This window comes from Giraffa tippelskirchi, chromosome 4 (assembly GCF_054371585.1).
Source record: "Giraffa tippelskirchi isolate mGirTip1 chromosome 4, T2T-mGirTip1v1.2.pri, whole genome shotgun sequence".
Taxonomy (NCBI): domain Eukaryota; kingdom Metazoa; phylum Chordata; class Mammalia; order Artiodactyla; family Giraffidae; genus Giraffa; species Giraffa tippelskirchi.
The window spans coordinates 178,840,502-178,857,899 of NC_137278.1; the positions used below are offsets into that span (position 1 = coordinate 178,840,502).

A 17,398-nucleotide genomic window follows, 5' to 3' on the forward strand; every position below is an offset into this window, starting at 1 on the left:
AAATAATAAGTTATGTATGTAATCTAAAAACTCCAAACTCAGAGAAACAGATCAAGTTTGTGGTTGCCAGATGCAGAGAGTGAGGAGTAGAGAAATTAAGTGAAAGTGATCAAAAGGAACAAACTTTCAGTTAAATAAATAAATCTTGGGGCTGTAATATACAACATGATGACGGTCGATAACAATACTGTATTACATGTTTGCAAGTTGCTAAGAAAATAGATCCTAAAAGTTCTCATCACAAGGAATACAAATTAACTTTATGAGATGATGAATTTAATCTTATAGTAGTCATCACGGTTTCAGTATATACATGTATCAAATTATTAATGTTGTACACCTTAAACTTATACAATGTTATGTATCAATTATATGTCAGTAAAACTGGAAAAATAAGTATAAAGCACATTAAAAACCCTTTGTATGATTTTGGGTTCATGAAATAAACTTGAGCTTTAGAATTAATGTTGCCTTTTGACAAAGGTTTACTTATTTATTTTTCCTAATCACAGGAAGCTTTTCTGGGCAAGATTCAGATAAGATGGGGATATCCATGTCAGATATTCAGTGTCTCCTGGATAAAGAAGGTGCATCTGAACTTGTCATCGATGTTATAGTGAACACCAAAAATGACAGAATTTTTTCAGAAGGCATCTTACTTGGAATTGCCTTGCTGGAAGGAGGAAATACACAAACTCAGGTACCTGCTTACCATCATTGCCATTGGTTTACATTTGATTATTTTGTATTTCTTACTTCTTTGTCTTGGAAACCTAAGTAATGATTCTTCTTTAAGTTTCTCATGACTATCTCAAAAAGAAAAAAAAAACCCACAACAACCTTGTATCACATTTTCCTTATACATTTTTTGATTTGCTGTAGTAACTACATTGTTGTTGTTTAGTCACGAAGTCGTGTTAGACTCTTTTCCAACCCGGTGGACTGTAGCCTGCCAGACTCCTCTGTCCATGGGATTTGTCAGGCAAGAATACTGGCATGAGTTGCCTTTTCCTTCTCCAGGGGATCTTCCTGATCCAGGGATTGAACCCAAGTCTCTTGCATTGGCAGATGGGTTCTTTACCACTGAGCCACCTGGGACGCAGAACTTTGCAAGTTATTCAGTGAAGCAGAACATTCCAGAAATTCTCATTTGCTTAGGGAAATTTTAGGCTGACTAAGCAGATTAGGACAACATTTTGACTTGTCCAAGAATTATATGTAAAAAAAGGAATTAAGTGCATTTATTAAATGAGGTTATGTATATATATATATAAATTCCTCATACAGTGCTTGACATTAAAACAAGTTCTGATAACATTCACCATGCATCTCAGTTACTTTTTTAGAAACTGGGAACTCTTCTGTTCCCTGTTCCCCAAATCTGCCAGTGCTTATTACCTTGCTGCCTCTGAGTAGCTGAAGCTTTCACTGTTGCGGAGAGAGAAGAACCATTCCTTCTTTTTTTTGTTCTGTTTACTCATTCAGCTCAGGAGGGGTGACTTGAGAGTCATCGTTCATCTATTCAGTGTTCCACGCCGGTGAGCAATGTGCTCACCTGCACGTAGGATCACACCACTATTTCCAGAAGGCACACACGTGACTTAGAAACTCCTGCCAAGTTGCCCCTGAACTTCCCGACACCTCAAGGCAGAAGCTCACTGTGTGATCCTGAGAGCTGGGACGTGTTCCCAGGGAACAGGCTTCCTCCTCCCAGCCCTGCCACTCACTAACCAGATATTTCCAGCTTTGCCTTGGTCAGGAAGGCAAACAACTAATTGGAAATTCCAGAATCTATTTTCCCTATTCATGGCAAATAGACACCACATCTTACTAAGCACTAAAAGAAAAAAAAAATCATGTTGCTTCTAAAGATACCTTTTCATAACACATATTATTCTCCTGCTTAAAGTCAGTCACTTTTCCCTATAAAGGCAAATGCTCCTTCATGATCTAGTCTCTTCAAGTTTTCTAATTTTCCTTTCTTACTTTATCTCCCCCCGCCTCCATCCTTTCTCTTGTGCACCAGCTGCAGTAAGCTGTTCATAGCTCCTCAGATGTGCTGTGCCATTTCTCATGTCACTTTCTCCTCTTTGAGGACTCAACTCATGAACTTCTCTTGGAAGCCTTTTCTCACCCCATGTCCCACTGGGCAGAATTGTCCACTAGTGACTCTATGCTTCTGCTGTATCCTGCAGATGTCTGCAGTAGCATTTCTGCATTTTTGTGTGTGTGTGTGTGCCTCTTCATGAGTACAGCAGGCTCTGTCTAGTGAATTACGAATCCTTAGCGGTTGAGACCACGTGCTTTCCATCTTCACATCCCTTGTTTCTGGCACCATGTCTGGCCCAGCTTAGGGATTCAATAAATAATCGGAAGTGAACATCCCTGTGAATGAGTGGTCCAAGTCCATTTCTGTTCACAAAGTCTTCCCTATTTGGCTGTGGCCTTTGGGACCACTTCCTTATCTGAGCTCCCATAGCATTTGCTTCTTGGATGCTCACTTGGCATTTTTCCTGTGTTGCTTTGCTTGGTTGTTATCTATATGACATTCTGTTTCTCCAGTTAAATGTCATCTGCTTTAAAGTAGGAGGATCATGTCTTGTTCTTCATATCTACAGCTTTATAGCCATTTGACAAATACTTGATGAAATAGAATTCAGTGATTTTTGTTTATGAAAATCTTTTAAATGGGTTATGACAGTCTTGTTTACCAGCCTTACACTATCCAGATTCTTCACTATATACATCATTGTGTAACCCAGATGTCAACTGTGTGCTCCTGGCCCTAAGAGGTCTAGTTGAGGTCAGCTTGAATGCTTGCCCTCCCCAAGACTTCTGTCAAAATCCAGGGGTATTTATATTCTAATTGACTCATTGGCCACTATTGTCTTGCTTACTTAGTTCAGGGATTGTCTTGACACCCAGCTTCTGTAGTCCTAAATTAGGGATCTGATGCCCTTTCTTAAATTTTACCCTCCTAGCTACATAAATCAATTTATATGTTTAAATGTACTTAATTAAAAATTGGTTGAGGGGAGGAGAAAGAAGATGGTAAAATTACAATTTCAAATTGTACACTAATTATAGCAGCAATGAGAATAATGCCTCCTAAATATTAGGCCCTCTTCTTAGTGGTTTCTGTATATTAGCTTGATTAATCCTCACAACAACCTGTGCAGGAACTTGAGTCCTATCTCATCTTACCAAAGAAGAATCTGAGATACACATAAGCTCATGTAACTGGTTAGAAATCAAGCTAGGATTGGAGCCCATGCAGACTGGGTCCAGTGTCTGTGCTCTTAACCACTATAAACATCTCCTTTTGGGACTTCCTTGGTGGTCCTGTGGTTAAGAATCCACCGTGCAACGCAGAGGTCATGGGTTCGATTTCTGGTGGGTAAACTAAGATCCTACATGCTGCAAAGCAACTAAGCCTGCACGCCACAACAGAAGACCCCATATGATGCAGCTAATAAATAATAAATATTTAAAATGTCCTTTCTAAAATATCCTTCTGTCTACTCACTCCTGGGAAGTTTCACTGACTGATCACCCTGCATCACACCCTAGTATTACTTCATCTCTCTGGGTCCTCACTTCATTTCTTTTCTCTGCCCTCTCATTTCTAGTTGCCCTCCATCCTTCTTGGGGAAAAGTCCTTCCTCTATCACATGGAACTGTTTGTCTATCACCTTGGCTCCTGAAAAAAAACGGGGAGTTTCCCCTTATACTCTGAAGCTTATGGAGGTGGTTTCCTAACCAAAACCTGCACCTCTGTGAGGGATTAAATTGTTATGCTACCTCTTGAAATTATATATATATTATAAAAGCATACTATTTATCTTTATTAAAATCATACTGTTCAGCTTTGTTGTTGTTTTTGTTCAGTCATTCAGTTGTGTCTAATTCTTTGCAACCCCAGGGACTGCAACATGCCAGGCTTCCCTGTCCTTCACCATCTCCCAGAGCTTGCTCAAACTCATGAGTCAGTGATACCATTCAACTATCTCATCTTCTGTTGCCCCCTTCTCCTCCTGCCCTCAATCTTTCCCAGCATCAGGGTCTTTTCAAATGAGTCAGTTCTTCGCATAAGGTGGCCAAAGTTTTGGAGCCTCAGCCTCAGCATCATTCCCTCCAGTGAATATTCAGGATTGATTTCCTTTCTAGTTTTTAAAAGTCCATGTAAATTATTTGTTATTTTGAGCTTAAAGGGTTATTTTATATAGTGATTTAGAGTCAGAGAATCTAGATTTAAATCCTATCTCTATTAATACTGTATAATATTGGGCAAGTCGTTTACATTCACCAAACTTTATTTTATTAATATATAAAATGAAATAAGTACACTCTGTTCATCACACAGTTGTCCTGAAAGAGTCAATGAGATAACAAAAATTATAAAACTTTGTGTTAATAGAACCACGAAGTTCTGTAACTTCCTCATTAATATATAGGAATCCTTTTCTGCCTTCTAATGCCATTATATTGAAAATATTAGGGTTCAAGCATAGCGTAATTTATGGGACCACAGAGGGCTCTGAAATCTGCCTTTATCCTCTGAATTAATAGGACCAGCTTGATGGTTTCACTGTGGTTGCTATGGTTACTATGGCTTTTTGGCCTGCTTTCTTGAATTATTGCTAGCCCTCTGCCTAGTGCTTCCCCCTTGTAGGTATGAAACCGACTTATAAGACTTTATGAAAACGCTTTGAGAATGTGCATCACCCACAGCAGAAATTTCAGGACAGGTTTCCTTTTCCAGGACTGATAGATGTCATTAGACAGACTCTCACCTGCAAGTCCCAGGACCTGTGAGTCGTGGTTTCAGGCACTCTTTCAGGAAAGGGTATCTGCAGGAACCAAACTCCCCAAAATTGTCTACTCTATTGGATTATGGTCAATTCTACTTGATCTGGAAGTCATTATTTCTTTAGATGTTTTCTTCCTATTGTCTCTCATCAAGTTTATATAACTCTTCTCATATCAGTACAGTGACTAGAATTACTATCTTTATTAATTATTTTTACTGTATTTCTCTTGTTTGTGTTGTGTCTGTACCGTGGTTTTTGTCTTAATAACTTAAAATTGCACCACACAGTGTGAATCCTGTCTTGTCCAGAGCATATCACGTTTCCTAACTCCTACCTCTTCTGGATACTTCTCCAAGCAGACCATGATTAGGGCAGATGATCTCAAGGTTCATTATTTCCAGAGATGTGTTTTTATCATACTTTGACTGTTGAATCCTTTCCACATCATTATTGATTATGAAGCAGAGTTCACTTCATGGATTTTATGGTGGACTTGTCCTAGATCCTGTGCAAAGCAATGTAGCTAATAAAATTCCCAAGGGACTTAGTGCCTACTTATCAGTGGGTTCCTATGAGTGAGGCTGCCCTTGTAACACAGTCTAAATTAAATGTACAATAATTTAGGTAAAGAGAAAAATAACTCTTTGTAGACTCACATTTACCAGAATGATCACAGAATTAGTGGTTGTTTTCCAATCTAGATTACAGAGTTGTGAAGGCAGGAATTGTAGCTGCTTTTCCTGAGTGTTCTATCACTTCACAGCATGGGGCCTGGAACATAGTAGGACCTCAATAAATAGTACTGCACAAAACATGACTTCATAATAATATAAAAATCAAATGGCTCTTTGCATACCACTCTTACAGTGTTCTTATGAAATTTTAAAACAAATAATCACTAAAGGTGACTTCAGTAACATAAAATTATGTTGAATTTTAGTGGAAAGTACTAAGCAAATATAAGCTATTATTAGGACACAGTAAATAGTATAGGAGACTGGTAAAACTGTCAGTTTATGAAATAATCATGAGCAGCACATTAAATATGGGCTTTTATCCATAATGCTTATGTTTATTTCAAACACCCTTGGGGGTCGATGTCTTAAAATATGTTTTCTTGCAGTATTCCTTCTACCAGCAGTTACATGAACAAAAAAAATCAGAAAAATTCTTCAAAGTTCTCTACGACCGAATGAAAGCTGCTCAGAAAGAGATAAGATCAACAGTGACAGTTAACACCATCGACTTAGGTAACAAAAAAAGGGATGATGACACAGAACTGATGACATCTGGCCCACGGATGAGAGGTAAAGGACTAGTTGAATATTTGGGAGAATGAGTGAGAGAAAAGAGGGTAACACGATTTTTAGATCTCATTTATCTTTGTCCTCTCACTTACCTTAGTCTAATTATCCCACCTGTGCCTCTGTGTATGGAACACTGTCCTTGAATTATTGTGGTCATGGTATTGACCTTCAAATAGCTCCGTGCAGTCAGCCTCAAACAAGGAATTATCAGTGCAAAGCAACTAGTGACATGAAAATATTTGATATCATTGTGAAATTCATGGTAAAGAACAATTACCCAAACCTTCTGAATGTTCATGAAATGTAAACTGTAAGAACCAGAAGTATAGCACTAAACTCTATGAAAGATTCTTGGAATTTGGAATAACAAAGTCACCAGGATAGTAAAAACAAATCGTATAAATATTTTGAGCTTTGTACTATTTTCTCACTTTCTTGTATTCAGGAGCTCTTAATTTTATATTTATCAGGAAGACAGGAGCCCTTCTAAAATGGGCTAAGCATTAAGATCTTTTTAAAAAAATATCCCAGTTCATATTTAATTTTTTGGTTGCTTCTAAAGATTCTTTGGGGAGAAGTTGTTACACCTGTTGTCAGGTGATTTGAAATCCAATTGTTAGAGAATTTGGGTAACTGTCTTAATTAGCAAATGGAAGTTAATTCATAAATATAAGAGTACTGCTTTATTTTCAGTAAGAGACTCATCATTACATTTAAAAGAGGGAATGAAAGGGCAGTTAACAGAAGCTTCTTCGGCAACGTCCAAAGCGTACTGTGTATACAGAAGAGAAATGGATCCAGAAATAGACATCATGTGTGCAGGACCTGAAGCAGGAAATGCCGAGGACAAGTCCACCGAGGAAGTCACAATGAGCCCTGCCATTGCCATCATGCAGCCGATTCTGAGGTTTCTGCAGTTACTCTGTGAGAATCACAACCGCGAGCTGCAGGTACTTGTTCTCTTTTGTGTGAGAGCTGAGCATCCAGCCTGTGATGATAGTGATTAAATTCAGATAAAACTAACAAGTCGTTTTGGAGAAATAATAAGAACAATAGTGCTTTTCCGAAATGGGAGGAAATTTTGTTATCTGGGTGAAGGAAAATGAGAAGAAAATTCCTTTATGCATTCCTACAGTATCATTTTTTGCGTCCTCAACTCACATCTCTTTAGTCTCAGTGGGTTTCATCCAACCTTAGGACTCTGAGATTTGTTGAATAAGGTCAGTTTTGCCTCATCTGTACCTTTCAGGGTTTTATAAGACTTGGAGGGCCTTCATCATTGCCAATTAGGTTCATATTTCTTGAGTGAGGATACAGAGTATCTTTATATGTCTTTATTATAAACAGTTAATATATGTCTATTATTAACAGAGTATGTTTTTATTATAAACACATTAATATAGAAGAGGAGAGGATTTTTTTGCTTTTGAAGTTTAGTTGATTTACAATATTGTGTTAGTGTCAGGACTACAGCAAAATGATTCCGTTTTATATATATATATATATATATATATATATATACACACACACACACATATCTTTTAAAATTATCTTCCATTAAAGATTATTACAAGATATTGAATAGTTCCCGGTGCTATACAGTAAATCCTTAACGTTTATCTATTTTATATGTGAAAGTGAAAGTGTTAAATGTCCAGTCGTGTCTGACTCTTTGTGACTCCATGGACTGTTGCCCAGCAGGCTCGTCTTCCATGCAATTCTCCAGGCAAGAATACTGGAGAGGGTACCCATTCCCTTCTCCAGAGCATCTTCCCGACCCAAGGATCGAACCTGGGTCTTCCACATTGCAGGCAGATTCTTTACCATCTGAACTACCAGGGAAGACCTATTTTATATATGGTAGTGTGTGTTTGTTAATCCTGTGTGTGTGTGTGCTCAGTTGCCAACTTGTATCTGACTCTTTGCGGCCCGATGGACTGTAGCCCAACAGGCTCCTCTGCCCATGGAATTTTCCAAGCAAGAATACTGTAGTGGGGTGACATGTCCTCCTCCGGGGAATCTTCCTGACCCAGAGATTGAACCCATGTCTCTTGTGTCTCCTGCATTGGCAGGTGGATTCTTTACCACTAGTGTTACCTGGGAAGCCCTTTAGTAGTTACCTTATTAAATTGCAAATATCTGTTAGATCATAGAGAAAGCAAGGGAATTCCAAAAAACAACATCTACTTCTGCTTCATTGACTGCGCTAAAGCCTTTGACTCTGGATCACAGCAAACTGTGGAAAATTGTTTAAAAGGTGGGAATATGAGACCATTTTACCTGCCTCCTGAGAAACCTGCCTGCATGTCAAGAAGCAACAGTTAGAACCTTACATGGAACAACAGGTTGGTTCAAAATTGGGAAAGGAATATGTCAAGGCTGTATATTGTCACCCTGCTTATTTAACTTACATGCAGAGGACATCATGTGATATACTGGGCTGGATGACTCAAAAGCTGAAATCAAGATTGCCAGGAGAAATATCAACTACCTCAGATATGCACATGATACCACACTAATGGCAGAAAGCAAAGAGGAACTAAAGAGCGTCTTGATGAGAGTGATAGAGGAGAGTGAAAAAGCTGGCTTAAAACTCAACGTTCAGAAAAGTAAGCTCATGGCATCAGGTCTCATCATTGCATGGCAAATAGATGGGGGAAAAATGGAAACAGTGACATACTTTATTTTCTTGGACTCCAAAATCACTGAATGGTGACTCCAGCCATGAAATTAAAAGATGCTTTCTCCTTGGAAGAAAAGCTATGACAAACCTAGAGAGTGTCTTAAATAGCAGAGACATCCCTTTGCCAACAAAGGTCCATCTAGTCAAAGCTGTGGCTTTCCAGTAGTCATGTATGGTTGTGAGAGTTGGACCATAAAGAAGGCTGAGTGCCAAAGAATTGATGCTTTTGCACTGTGGTGTTGGAGAAGACTCTTGAGAGTCCCTTGCACAGCAAGGAAATCAAACCAATCAATCCTAAAGAAAATCAACCCTGAATATTCATGGGAAGGACTGGTGCTGAAACACTAGTACTTTGGCCACCTGATGGGAAGAGCCACCTCTTTGGAAAAGACCCCAGTGCTGGGAAAGATTGAAGACAGGAGGAGAAGGGGACGACAAAGGTTCAGATGGTTGGATGGCATCACCAACTCAATGGACATGAGTTTGAGCAAGCTCTGGAAGATGGTGAAGGCAGCAAAGCCTGTTGTGCTGTAGTCCATGGGGTCTCAAAGAGTCGGACATGACCTAGTGACTGAATAACAACAGTTATTAGATTAATTATTACCAAGTTAATTACTAAATTATTCCTAAATTGTGTTTATGTCAGTGCATACTGAAGTATCTCCTTCTTTTTCTTTAAGTATTTATTTATTTATTTGGCTGCATTGGGTCTTAGTTGCACACACAGGATCTTCACTGTATCATATGAGATCTTTTAGTTGTGGTGGGCAGGCTCTGGAGCATACAGGCTATGTGGGCTTAGTTACTTCACTGCATGTGGGATCTTACTTCCCTGACCAGGGATCAAACCTGCATCTCTTGCACTGCAAGGAAGATTCTCAATGATTGAATCACCAGGAAAGCCCCCTGAAGTACCTCATTCTTATAGCTTCTAAGTATTCCAGTGTTTGGATATACAATTATTTATTAAATCAGTCACATTGTGATTGGTATCGTGTAATTTTCATTTGGGGCTGTTACAAGCAGTGTGCTCTGGATCTCTTTGTAGTTGCCTGTTACTCAAAATTGACAGGTCCTCCAAGTTGCCCTTCATAGTGGTTGTAGCATTTGAAGCTGCACTATGTATAAAGGATTGCTTAGTTGACTATTAGATTGCTTCTTTCCCTAATTAACTTCTTCTGGTCTCCTTTTTCTTTTCTCCTTTTCCTGCTACTTAATTATTTTTGCCCTTTGTATATAGTTTTAAGATAATGACATTGAGAAATGTTTGTTATGAACTGTATTGATAAATATAGATGCTTGAAAAAATATATCTCTCTTTTCTTGATCCCAAGAGAAACATAATAAATATGAATACTTCCTTATAAAGAGCAGGTCCATTCCACATTGCCATGGGGATCCTCTTGAGTTGGAAAAACACTCATAGAAAGAAAACTGAAAGCATTTAACATAGTGATTTTTTTTTTAATGCCTTGGGTATATTTTCTTTTGTGTTTAGAACTTCCTGAGGAATCAAAACAACAAAACCAATTACAACCTTGTCTGTGAGACCCTTCAGTTTTTGGATTGCATTTGTGGAAGTACAACAGGGGGCCTGGGACTCTTGGGTCTCTACATCAACGAGAAGAATGTAGTGCTGGTCAACCAGACTCTGGAGAGCTTGACTGAGTATTGCCAAGGTCCATGCCATGAAAATCAGGTAACTGAAAGCAGTCCTTCACGAAAATTATTCCGACCAGTCAGCCAAAGGATCAAGTTGGTGAAAGAGCCAACCTTTGTGTGCATTTGCAAGATCTTTCTTTTACTTTGCCAGATATTTTTACTTTCCTAACAAAGCATACAAAGACTGAATTATGGACTAGCAAATACTATGCCATATTTTAATTTAATTTCACTGCAAAAGGAAATTCCCACGAAAACATCCCAGATAAAAATCAGAGTACAATATATTTTTTCATCATTGATCAGTTTTCATCTTTAGTCAGTCTCTCCAGGATTTGTGGCATCAGCTCCCTTTGGCTTCTTCGGCTCCACTGCAGTGGGTTGTGTATATTACCATCTTTATATTGACAGTAAATGTAGCAAATAGGTCATATTGCTCCCTTTTTGCTGATAGCTAGGTTGTGGCTCAGAAATTAGGTGACGTTCAGGGTCCTAGAGTAATGGAATCCCTTAAGTTGTAGGGCCATTCTTAAAACTCAGGACTTGTGGTTGAGTCTAAACAGAGTGCGCTTTTGACTGTATAACATTTTCCAGGGCAAAGTTTTAACTCCCTCTTCCAGAATGTTTGTCTCTGATTCCATTTTCTTGGATATCACAGACACAGAGAGGGAGTAGAGATGGAATACTTGGGTTGGTAAAGGGTGGGGGGGCAGCCTGGAGTTTATTGACTCCGCATCCACACAGGTGTTATGGAGCTACCATACAAGCATGGGTCCACCCTGGAAGGAAGAATTTTCAAATCACAAACATTTCTGGATATAAATTTTATTTTATTTTTTAATTTTTTTAGTATCTTATTTTTTTTATAAATTTATTTATTTTAGTTAGGGGATAATTACTTTACAATATTGCAGTGGTTTTTGCCATACATTGACATGAATTAGCCATGGGTTTACATGTGTTCCCCATCCTGAACCCCCCCACCTCCCCCCCCATCCCATCCCTCTGGGTCATCCCATTGCCCCAGCCCTGAGCATTTGTCTCATGCATCGAACCTGGAATGGTGTTCTGTTTCACATATGATAATATACATGTTTCAATGCTATTCTCCCAGAACATCCCACCCTTACCTTCTCCCTCAGGGTCCATAAGACTGTTCTATGCATCTGTGTCTCTTATTCTGTCTCACATATAGGGTTATCATTACCATCTTTCAAATTCCATATATGTACATTGTATACCAATACAGTATACTGTATTGGTGTTTTTCTTTCTGGCTTACTTCACTCTGTATAATAGGCTCCAGTTTCATCCATCTCAATAGAACTGATTCAAATGTATTCTTTTTAATGGCTGAGTAATATTCCATTGTGTATATGTACCACAGCTTCCTTATCCACTCGTCTGCTGATGGACATCTAGGTTGCTTCCATGTCCTGGCTATTATAAACAGTGCTGCAATGAACATTGGGGTACACGTGTCTCTTTCAATTCTGGTTTCCTTGGTGTGTATGCCCAGCAGTGGGATTGATGGGTCGTATGGCAGTTCTGTTCCCAGGTTTTAAGGACTCTCCACACTGTTCTCCATAGTGGTTGTACTAGTTTGCATTCCCACCAACAGTGTAAGAAGGTTCCCTTTTCTCCACACCTTTTCCAGCATTTATTGCTTGTAGACTTTTGGATAGCAGCCATTCTGACTGGCGTGAAATGGTACCTCATTGTGGTTTTGATTTGCATTTCTCTAGTAATGAGTGATGTTGAGCATCTTTTCATGTGTTTGTTAGCCATCTGTATATCTTCTTTGGAGAAATGTCTCTTTAGTTCTTTGGCCCATTTTTTGATTGGGTCGTTTATTTTTCTGGAATTCAGCTGCAGGAGTTGCTTGTATATTTTTCAGATTAATTGTTTGTTGCTTCGTTTGCTATTATTTTCTCCCATTCTGATGGCTGTCTTTTCACCTTGCTTATAGTTTCCTTTGTTGTGCAAAAGCTTTTAATTTTAATTAGGTCCCATTTGTTTATTTTTGCTTTTATTTCCAATATTCTGGGAGGTGGGTCATCGAGGATCCTGCTGTGATTTATGTCGGAGAGTGTTTTGCCTATGTTTTCCTCTAGGAGTTTTATAGTTTCTGGTCTTACATTTAGATCTTTAATCCATTTTGAGTTTATTTCTGTGTATGGTGTTAGGAAGTGTTCTAGTTTCATTCTTTTACAAGTGGTTGACCAGTTTTCCCAGCACCACTTGTTAAAGAGATTGTCTTTTCCCCATTGTATATTCTTGCCTCCTTTGTCAAAGATAAGATGTCCATAGGTGCATGGATTTATCTCTGGGCTTCCTATTTTGTTCCATTGATCTATATTTCTATCTTTGTGCCAGCACCATACTGTCTTGATGACTGTGGCTTTGTAGTAGAGCCTGAAGTCAGGCAGGTTGATTCCTCCAGTTCCATTCTTCTTTCTCAAAATTGCTTTGGCTATTTGAGTTTTTTTATATTTCCATACAAATTGTGAAATTTTTTGTTCTAGTTCTGTGAAAAATACCATTGGTAGCTAGATAGGGATTGCATTGAATCTATAGACCAAACTGCAATGGATATAAATTTTAAAGAAGCCACTGAGACCAAATGTCAGTGCTTGATACCAGAAAGACACGTTGAAAAGTAATTGCTTTTCTATTTCAAATTGTATGACATATGTGTACAAAGTACACACACATACATGTACATACATAGGTATGTAGAACAAAAATATGACAATTATTGGCATAAATAATTTGTTATGGGGATCTTTACCCCCTGTAATATGCATGTGACATGATGAAAGAGTTTGTGGATTTTGTTCTGTATTATATTTCACTCTTCTAGGGCAATAATATAAGAAAACCTAACTGTTTACTTTAAGTTAAGGAAATATATGCAAATTCAAAGATTTCATTTTCTTGTTGGTTAAAGTCAAGTAAATCTATAATAGGAAGCATGTATTCTCCACTCTTGGTTTTTTAAAAAAATGAAACTGAGTTTTGAAAGTTACTAAATCAAGTTAGCTCTAAAAACAGAAATTAATAATAATGTAGCATGAATCCCATATACTCTAAAAATAAGATTACTATGAACCCCATGCTCTGGAAATACGTGGAAGGAAGGAAAATTGCTAGCAAATTTCAGAAATGATCCGCAAATTGATTTCCTCTAAGTTTAGCAAACATTGTCATGATCAGAAGAACCTCAGGAAATGTAGATGAATGGAAGATACCTCTCCTTGTGTGTCAGGGGCCTTGTGTGAAGAGAGAAATGAAGCCCATCCTGAAAAATAACAATCCTTTTAGAATTACCTTGATTTTACTCTTTCTCGTTTATCTTACTGGGTTTCAATTTTTCAAACCCCTCTGACTCTGGGTGCTGCATGGTAAGATGTAGTTCCACAAATTCCAACCCATGAGTTTCTGATTTTCAAGTTGTATTAGATAAATTCAGAGTCCTAGCACGGTAGGCCCTAACCTTCAAAATACTGACATTTATCTCTCAGGGTGCTTTATAAACTTTTCCCAAGTCAGATTCCTCTATAAATTGCTTAAGTTTAAGGAATCTGCTGACTTTTTCCCTCAACCACCATAATTGACACAATGTCTGAAATATCAGGAGGTGACTATATTCCCAGCACAGTCAACAGCATAGATTGTTACTCATTTAGCATTAAGTAGCAGAGAAATGAAGATGCCACATCATTACAGATAAAGTTGACTTACAAGCCTTGGGCGTAAGGTTTTTATAAATAGGAATATTCTCTTAAAATTGATCAGATCTTAAAATTCTAAATTTAAAGAATTTCTCTAATGAAGGACATATAAAAATTTATAGACTGAGTGTTTTACTTAACCATTGTGTTTTGAAATTCTACAAAAATGGTTCACCTGAAAAGATACCTGTTTCACACAATATCTTTCTCTGTGTTCTTCATACAAGTCATTTAATTAACGCTAATGAAATAATAGACTCTATATAAAAGAATAAGTAAAGTTAAATCTTTGACTTATAGTAGACTTAATCGCAAGGTTAAATCTTAATTGTATTTTAAAGGTCAAAAGGCTAAAGTGATTCTGTTATTTTATGTCATGGCCCCTAGTGCACTTGTGTTGTAAATAGACTGTTATTTTTAAAATATTTTGTTTTCTAGACATGTATTGCTACTCATGAATCTAATGGAATTGATATCATCATTGCTTTGATTCTAAATGACATAAACCCTCTTGGTAAATATCGAATGGACCTGGTGCTCCAACTAAAGGTAAAGTAAACCCACTGGTGGGGGGAAGGGGAAAGTGACATTCTCTATATAAAACTCACTTTCAGAGTTGACTCTAAATGTTCAAATAGGTCTTCTAGAAAGCAAGATATTATCATATTTTCAAGTAATGCATTGACAGAAAGTGATAGTAAAAGCACAGTGAGCACTGAATTCCTGATAAAGTGTCAAATAAGATTTGAGGATACCTTACTGGAAGTGTTTTTAAGCAGCCACTTTGTTTCACTGCTTTCCTTTTCTATTTTTCATTATATAGAGGAACATAAGATGCTGAACATTCACTATGTCATATGTGTTTAATTCATCTTGACTATAGAATTCTATCTAACAAGTCACAATTAATGAGACTATGGTAGAAGAGGGCTCCGTTTTAGTTTTATGTCTATTTTCTAAAAGTTGTTTTCTTTTATATTAGAATTTTAATTTTTTCCCCAATACTGTAAGCCATTTTCTAGCTCCCTTTGAGAAGTTTTGTTTAGTTGCTAAGTCGTGTCTGACTCTTTTGCAACCCCATGCTCCCTGTCCATGGGATTTTCCAGACAAGAATACTGGAATGGGTTGTCATTTCCTTCTCTCTGGGGTCTTCCTGACCCAGGGTCCAAACCAGTATCTCCTGCATTGCAGGTGGATTCTTTACCGCTGAGCCACCAGGAAAGCCCCCTTTGAGAAGTTGCTTTAGCTTAAATCATGTGCATACTTTGCAGCAGTTCCATTTTTCAGAGGTCAGGATCACAGTGGCATTTTGAAAAAAATTTCTTCAACTTTTTGTTCAAATGGAAATAGGTAAATGAATATACACAAGAAACTATATAATTCCAAATAAAAAGACACGATATTCAATTGAGATGAATTATGAAAGACTACATATGTTAGGTGTTAGAGCTAAAAACATTGCTTATTTAAAATTTTTCCATAAACATAAGTTTAATCCTATATCGTAGAGAGGATAAAGTTTACCTTTTATGGTAAATTTATGGCCAAGAAGGATAGAAATGGTATTTTTATAGTTGTTTCTAAATATAGATTTAGATTACATAATGGAGTACATATATGTCCTACTTATGTGGAGATTGTGCTGATGCTCTTAATAAGCAAACAGAGTTATGTTTGTATATTTTCACTATTTTTATTTGCAATAGGTATCAGCTTTGGATCTTTCTCTTCATAAATGAGAAAGAAGGTCATCCTCATGTAGATTGCACTTGTGTCCTTTTCCTCATTAACTTCATTCTTCCGTTAGCAAAGTCAGCCTGGCCTATATGATAGCTTAATTTGAGTTACTAGAAAAAAAAGTGATCTTATCTTGAATTCATCTTTAACCATATTTCAGAAAGAAACAGTATTTTGAAGCCTTAGATTTTTTTTTTAATCTTTCATTTATCTAAAGACTTACATCTTTAAATCTCATTTTTAATTGATATACAACTTAACTTGGGGAAATACTGAAGGATTCATCAACTTAAAGTGTAGGGGACTTCCCTGGCAGTCTAGTGGTTAACACTTCACCTTCTAATGCAGGGGTTGTGAGTTGAATCCCTAGTTGGGGAGCTAAGATTGCACGTCATGGCCAAAAAAACAAAACATAAAACAGAAGCCATATTGTGACAAATGCAGTAAGGACTTTAAAAATTGCCCACATCAAAAAAAAACTAAAAAATAAACTAAAACAAAGTATAAACACATAGATTATTTACAAATTCAGACCTATGGAGGGGGGGGACCCTAAATGATAGGGTATGATTTAATTGTATGAAGGTATTCTTGGCTATTCAAATGAAAATCTGTTATGAAAAAAGGGTCATTTAAAATTTCGTTTATGTTACCTTTTCAAAATATGACAGTTGGATAGGTCAAGGTATGTATAAAATAGAAAATGAATGAATTTGAGTTGAAATATTTATAATATTTTACTAAGAGAGATGAGTGTATGTTTCTAAATAATCCATGAGGCTTTGTGCATAATGGCCAATATGAGAACAATGTTTGTAAGACAGAATGATATAGTATACTGGCAAATTTTAGAAGGTATAGGTAGGATGCTTTTAATTGTAAATTCCCTGGAACATTATAAGAGATGCCATATGAAAAAAATGTTAAGGTTTTATTATATATCATTTACTCTTATATTTAATTACTTAAACAGGTATAATTTTAGGTCTATTTAACTTTACTCATTTATTATACAATTTCATGAATTTTTTCATATATATATATATCTTGTCCCTTTTAATTTACATTTCATAACTGTAGTTATGTAACTGTAATTTCATAACATTTCATTTCAGCATATAAATTGCTGAATTTGTAAAATAAGTAGGTTTATTTTGTTGTTATTGTTACTGTTGTTGGTTTTTTCTTTTTTTTCTGTCTAAGGACTCTAGCTTCTTTTGGAAGAGAATCCTTTATTAACACATATAAATTGGATTTCTTAGCATATATAGTTTCTTGTACTTTCAAATTGATTCAGATTTGAGTAGGTCATTTACAAGATTTCTGTTCCTCCAAGATAGTATGAAAAAGATTGGTTAGGAAAAACACCATATTGCCAATAGCGTTCTGAAATTGGATGTATTTTTGTTTGTTTGTTTGTTTGTTTTGTTATTCTTTTTTTTTTAAATAAATTTATTTATTTTA

At 36.8% G+C, this 17,398-nt stretch overlaps 1 protein-coding gene across 6 annotated transcripts in view; it reads left to right on the forward strand.

Annotated features, from left to right (window-relative positions):
* ITPR2 (inositol 1,4,5-trisphosphate receptor type 2) overlaps nucleotides 1–17,398 on the forward strand; it is a 563,179-nt gene that overhangs the window by 380,320 nt on the left and 165,461 nt on the right. For all 6 annotated transcript variants that reach the window (XR_014051645.1, XM_081483690.1, XM_081483688.1 and 3 more), the window contains 5 exons: nucleotides 513–700; nucleotides 5,935–6,118; nucleotides 6,812–7,068; nucleotides 10,300–10,500; nucleotides 14,636–14,746. Coding sequence is in view for 5 of the 6 variants with exons in the window: in XM_081483690.1 (XP_081339816.1) it covers nucleotides 513–700; nucleotides 5,935–6,118; nucleotides 6,812–7,068; nucleotides 10,300–10,500; nucleotides 14,636–14,746 (941 nt within the window). In the remaining variant the exon portion in view is untranslated. The remainder of the gene's footprint in view (nucleotides 1–512; nucleotides 701–5,934; nucleotides 6,119–6,811; nucleotides 7,069–10,299; nucleotides 10,501–14,635; nucleotides 14,747–17,398) is intronic.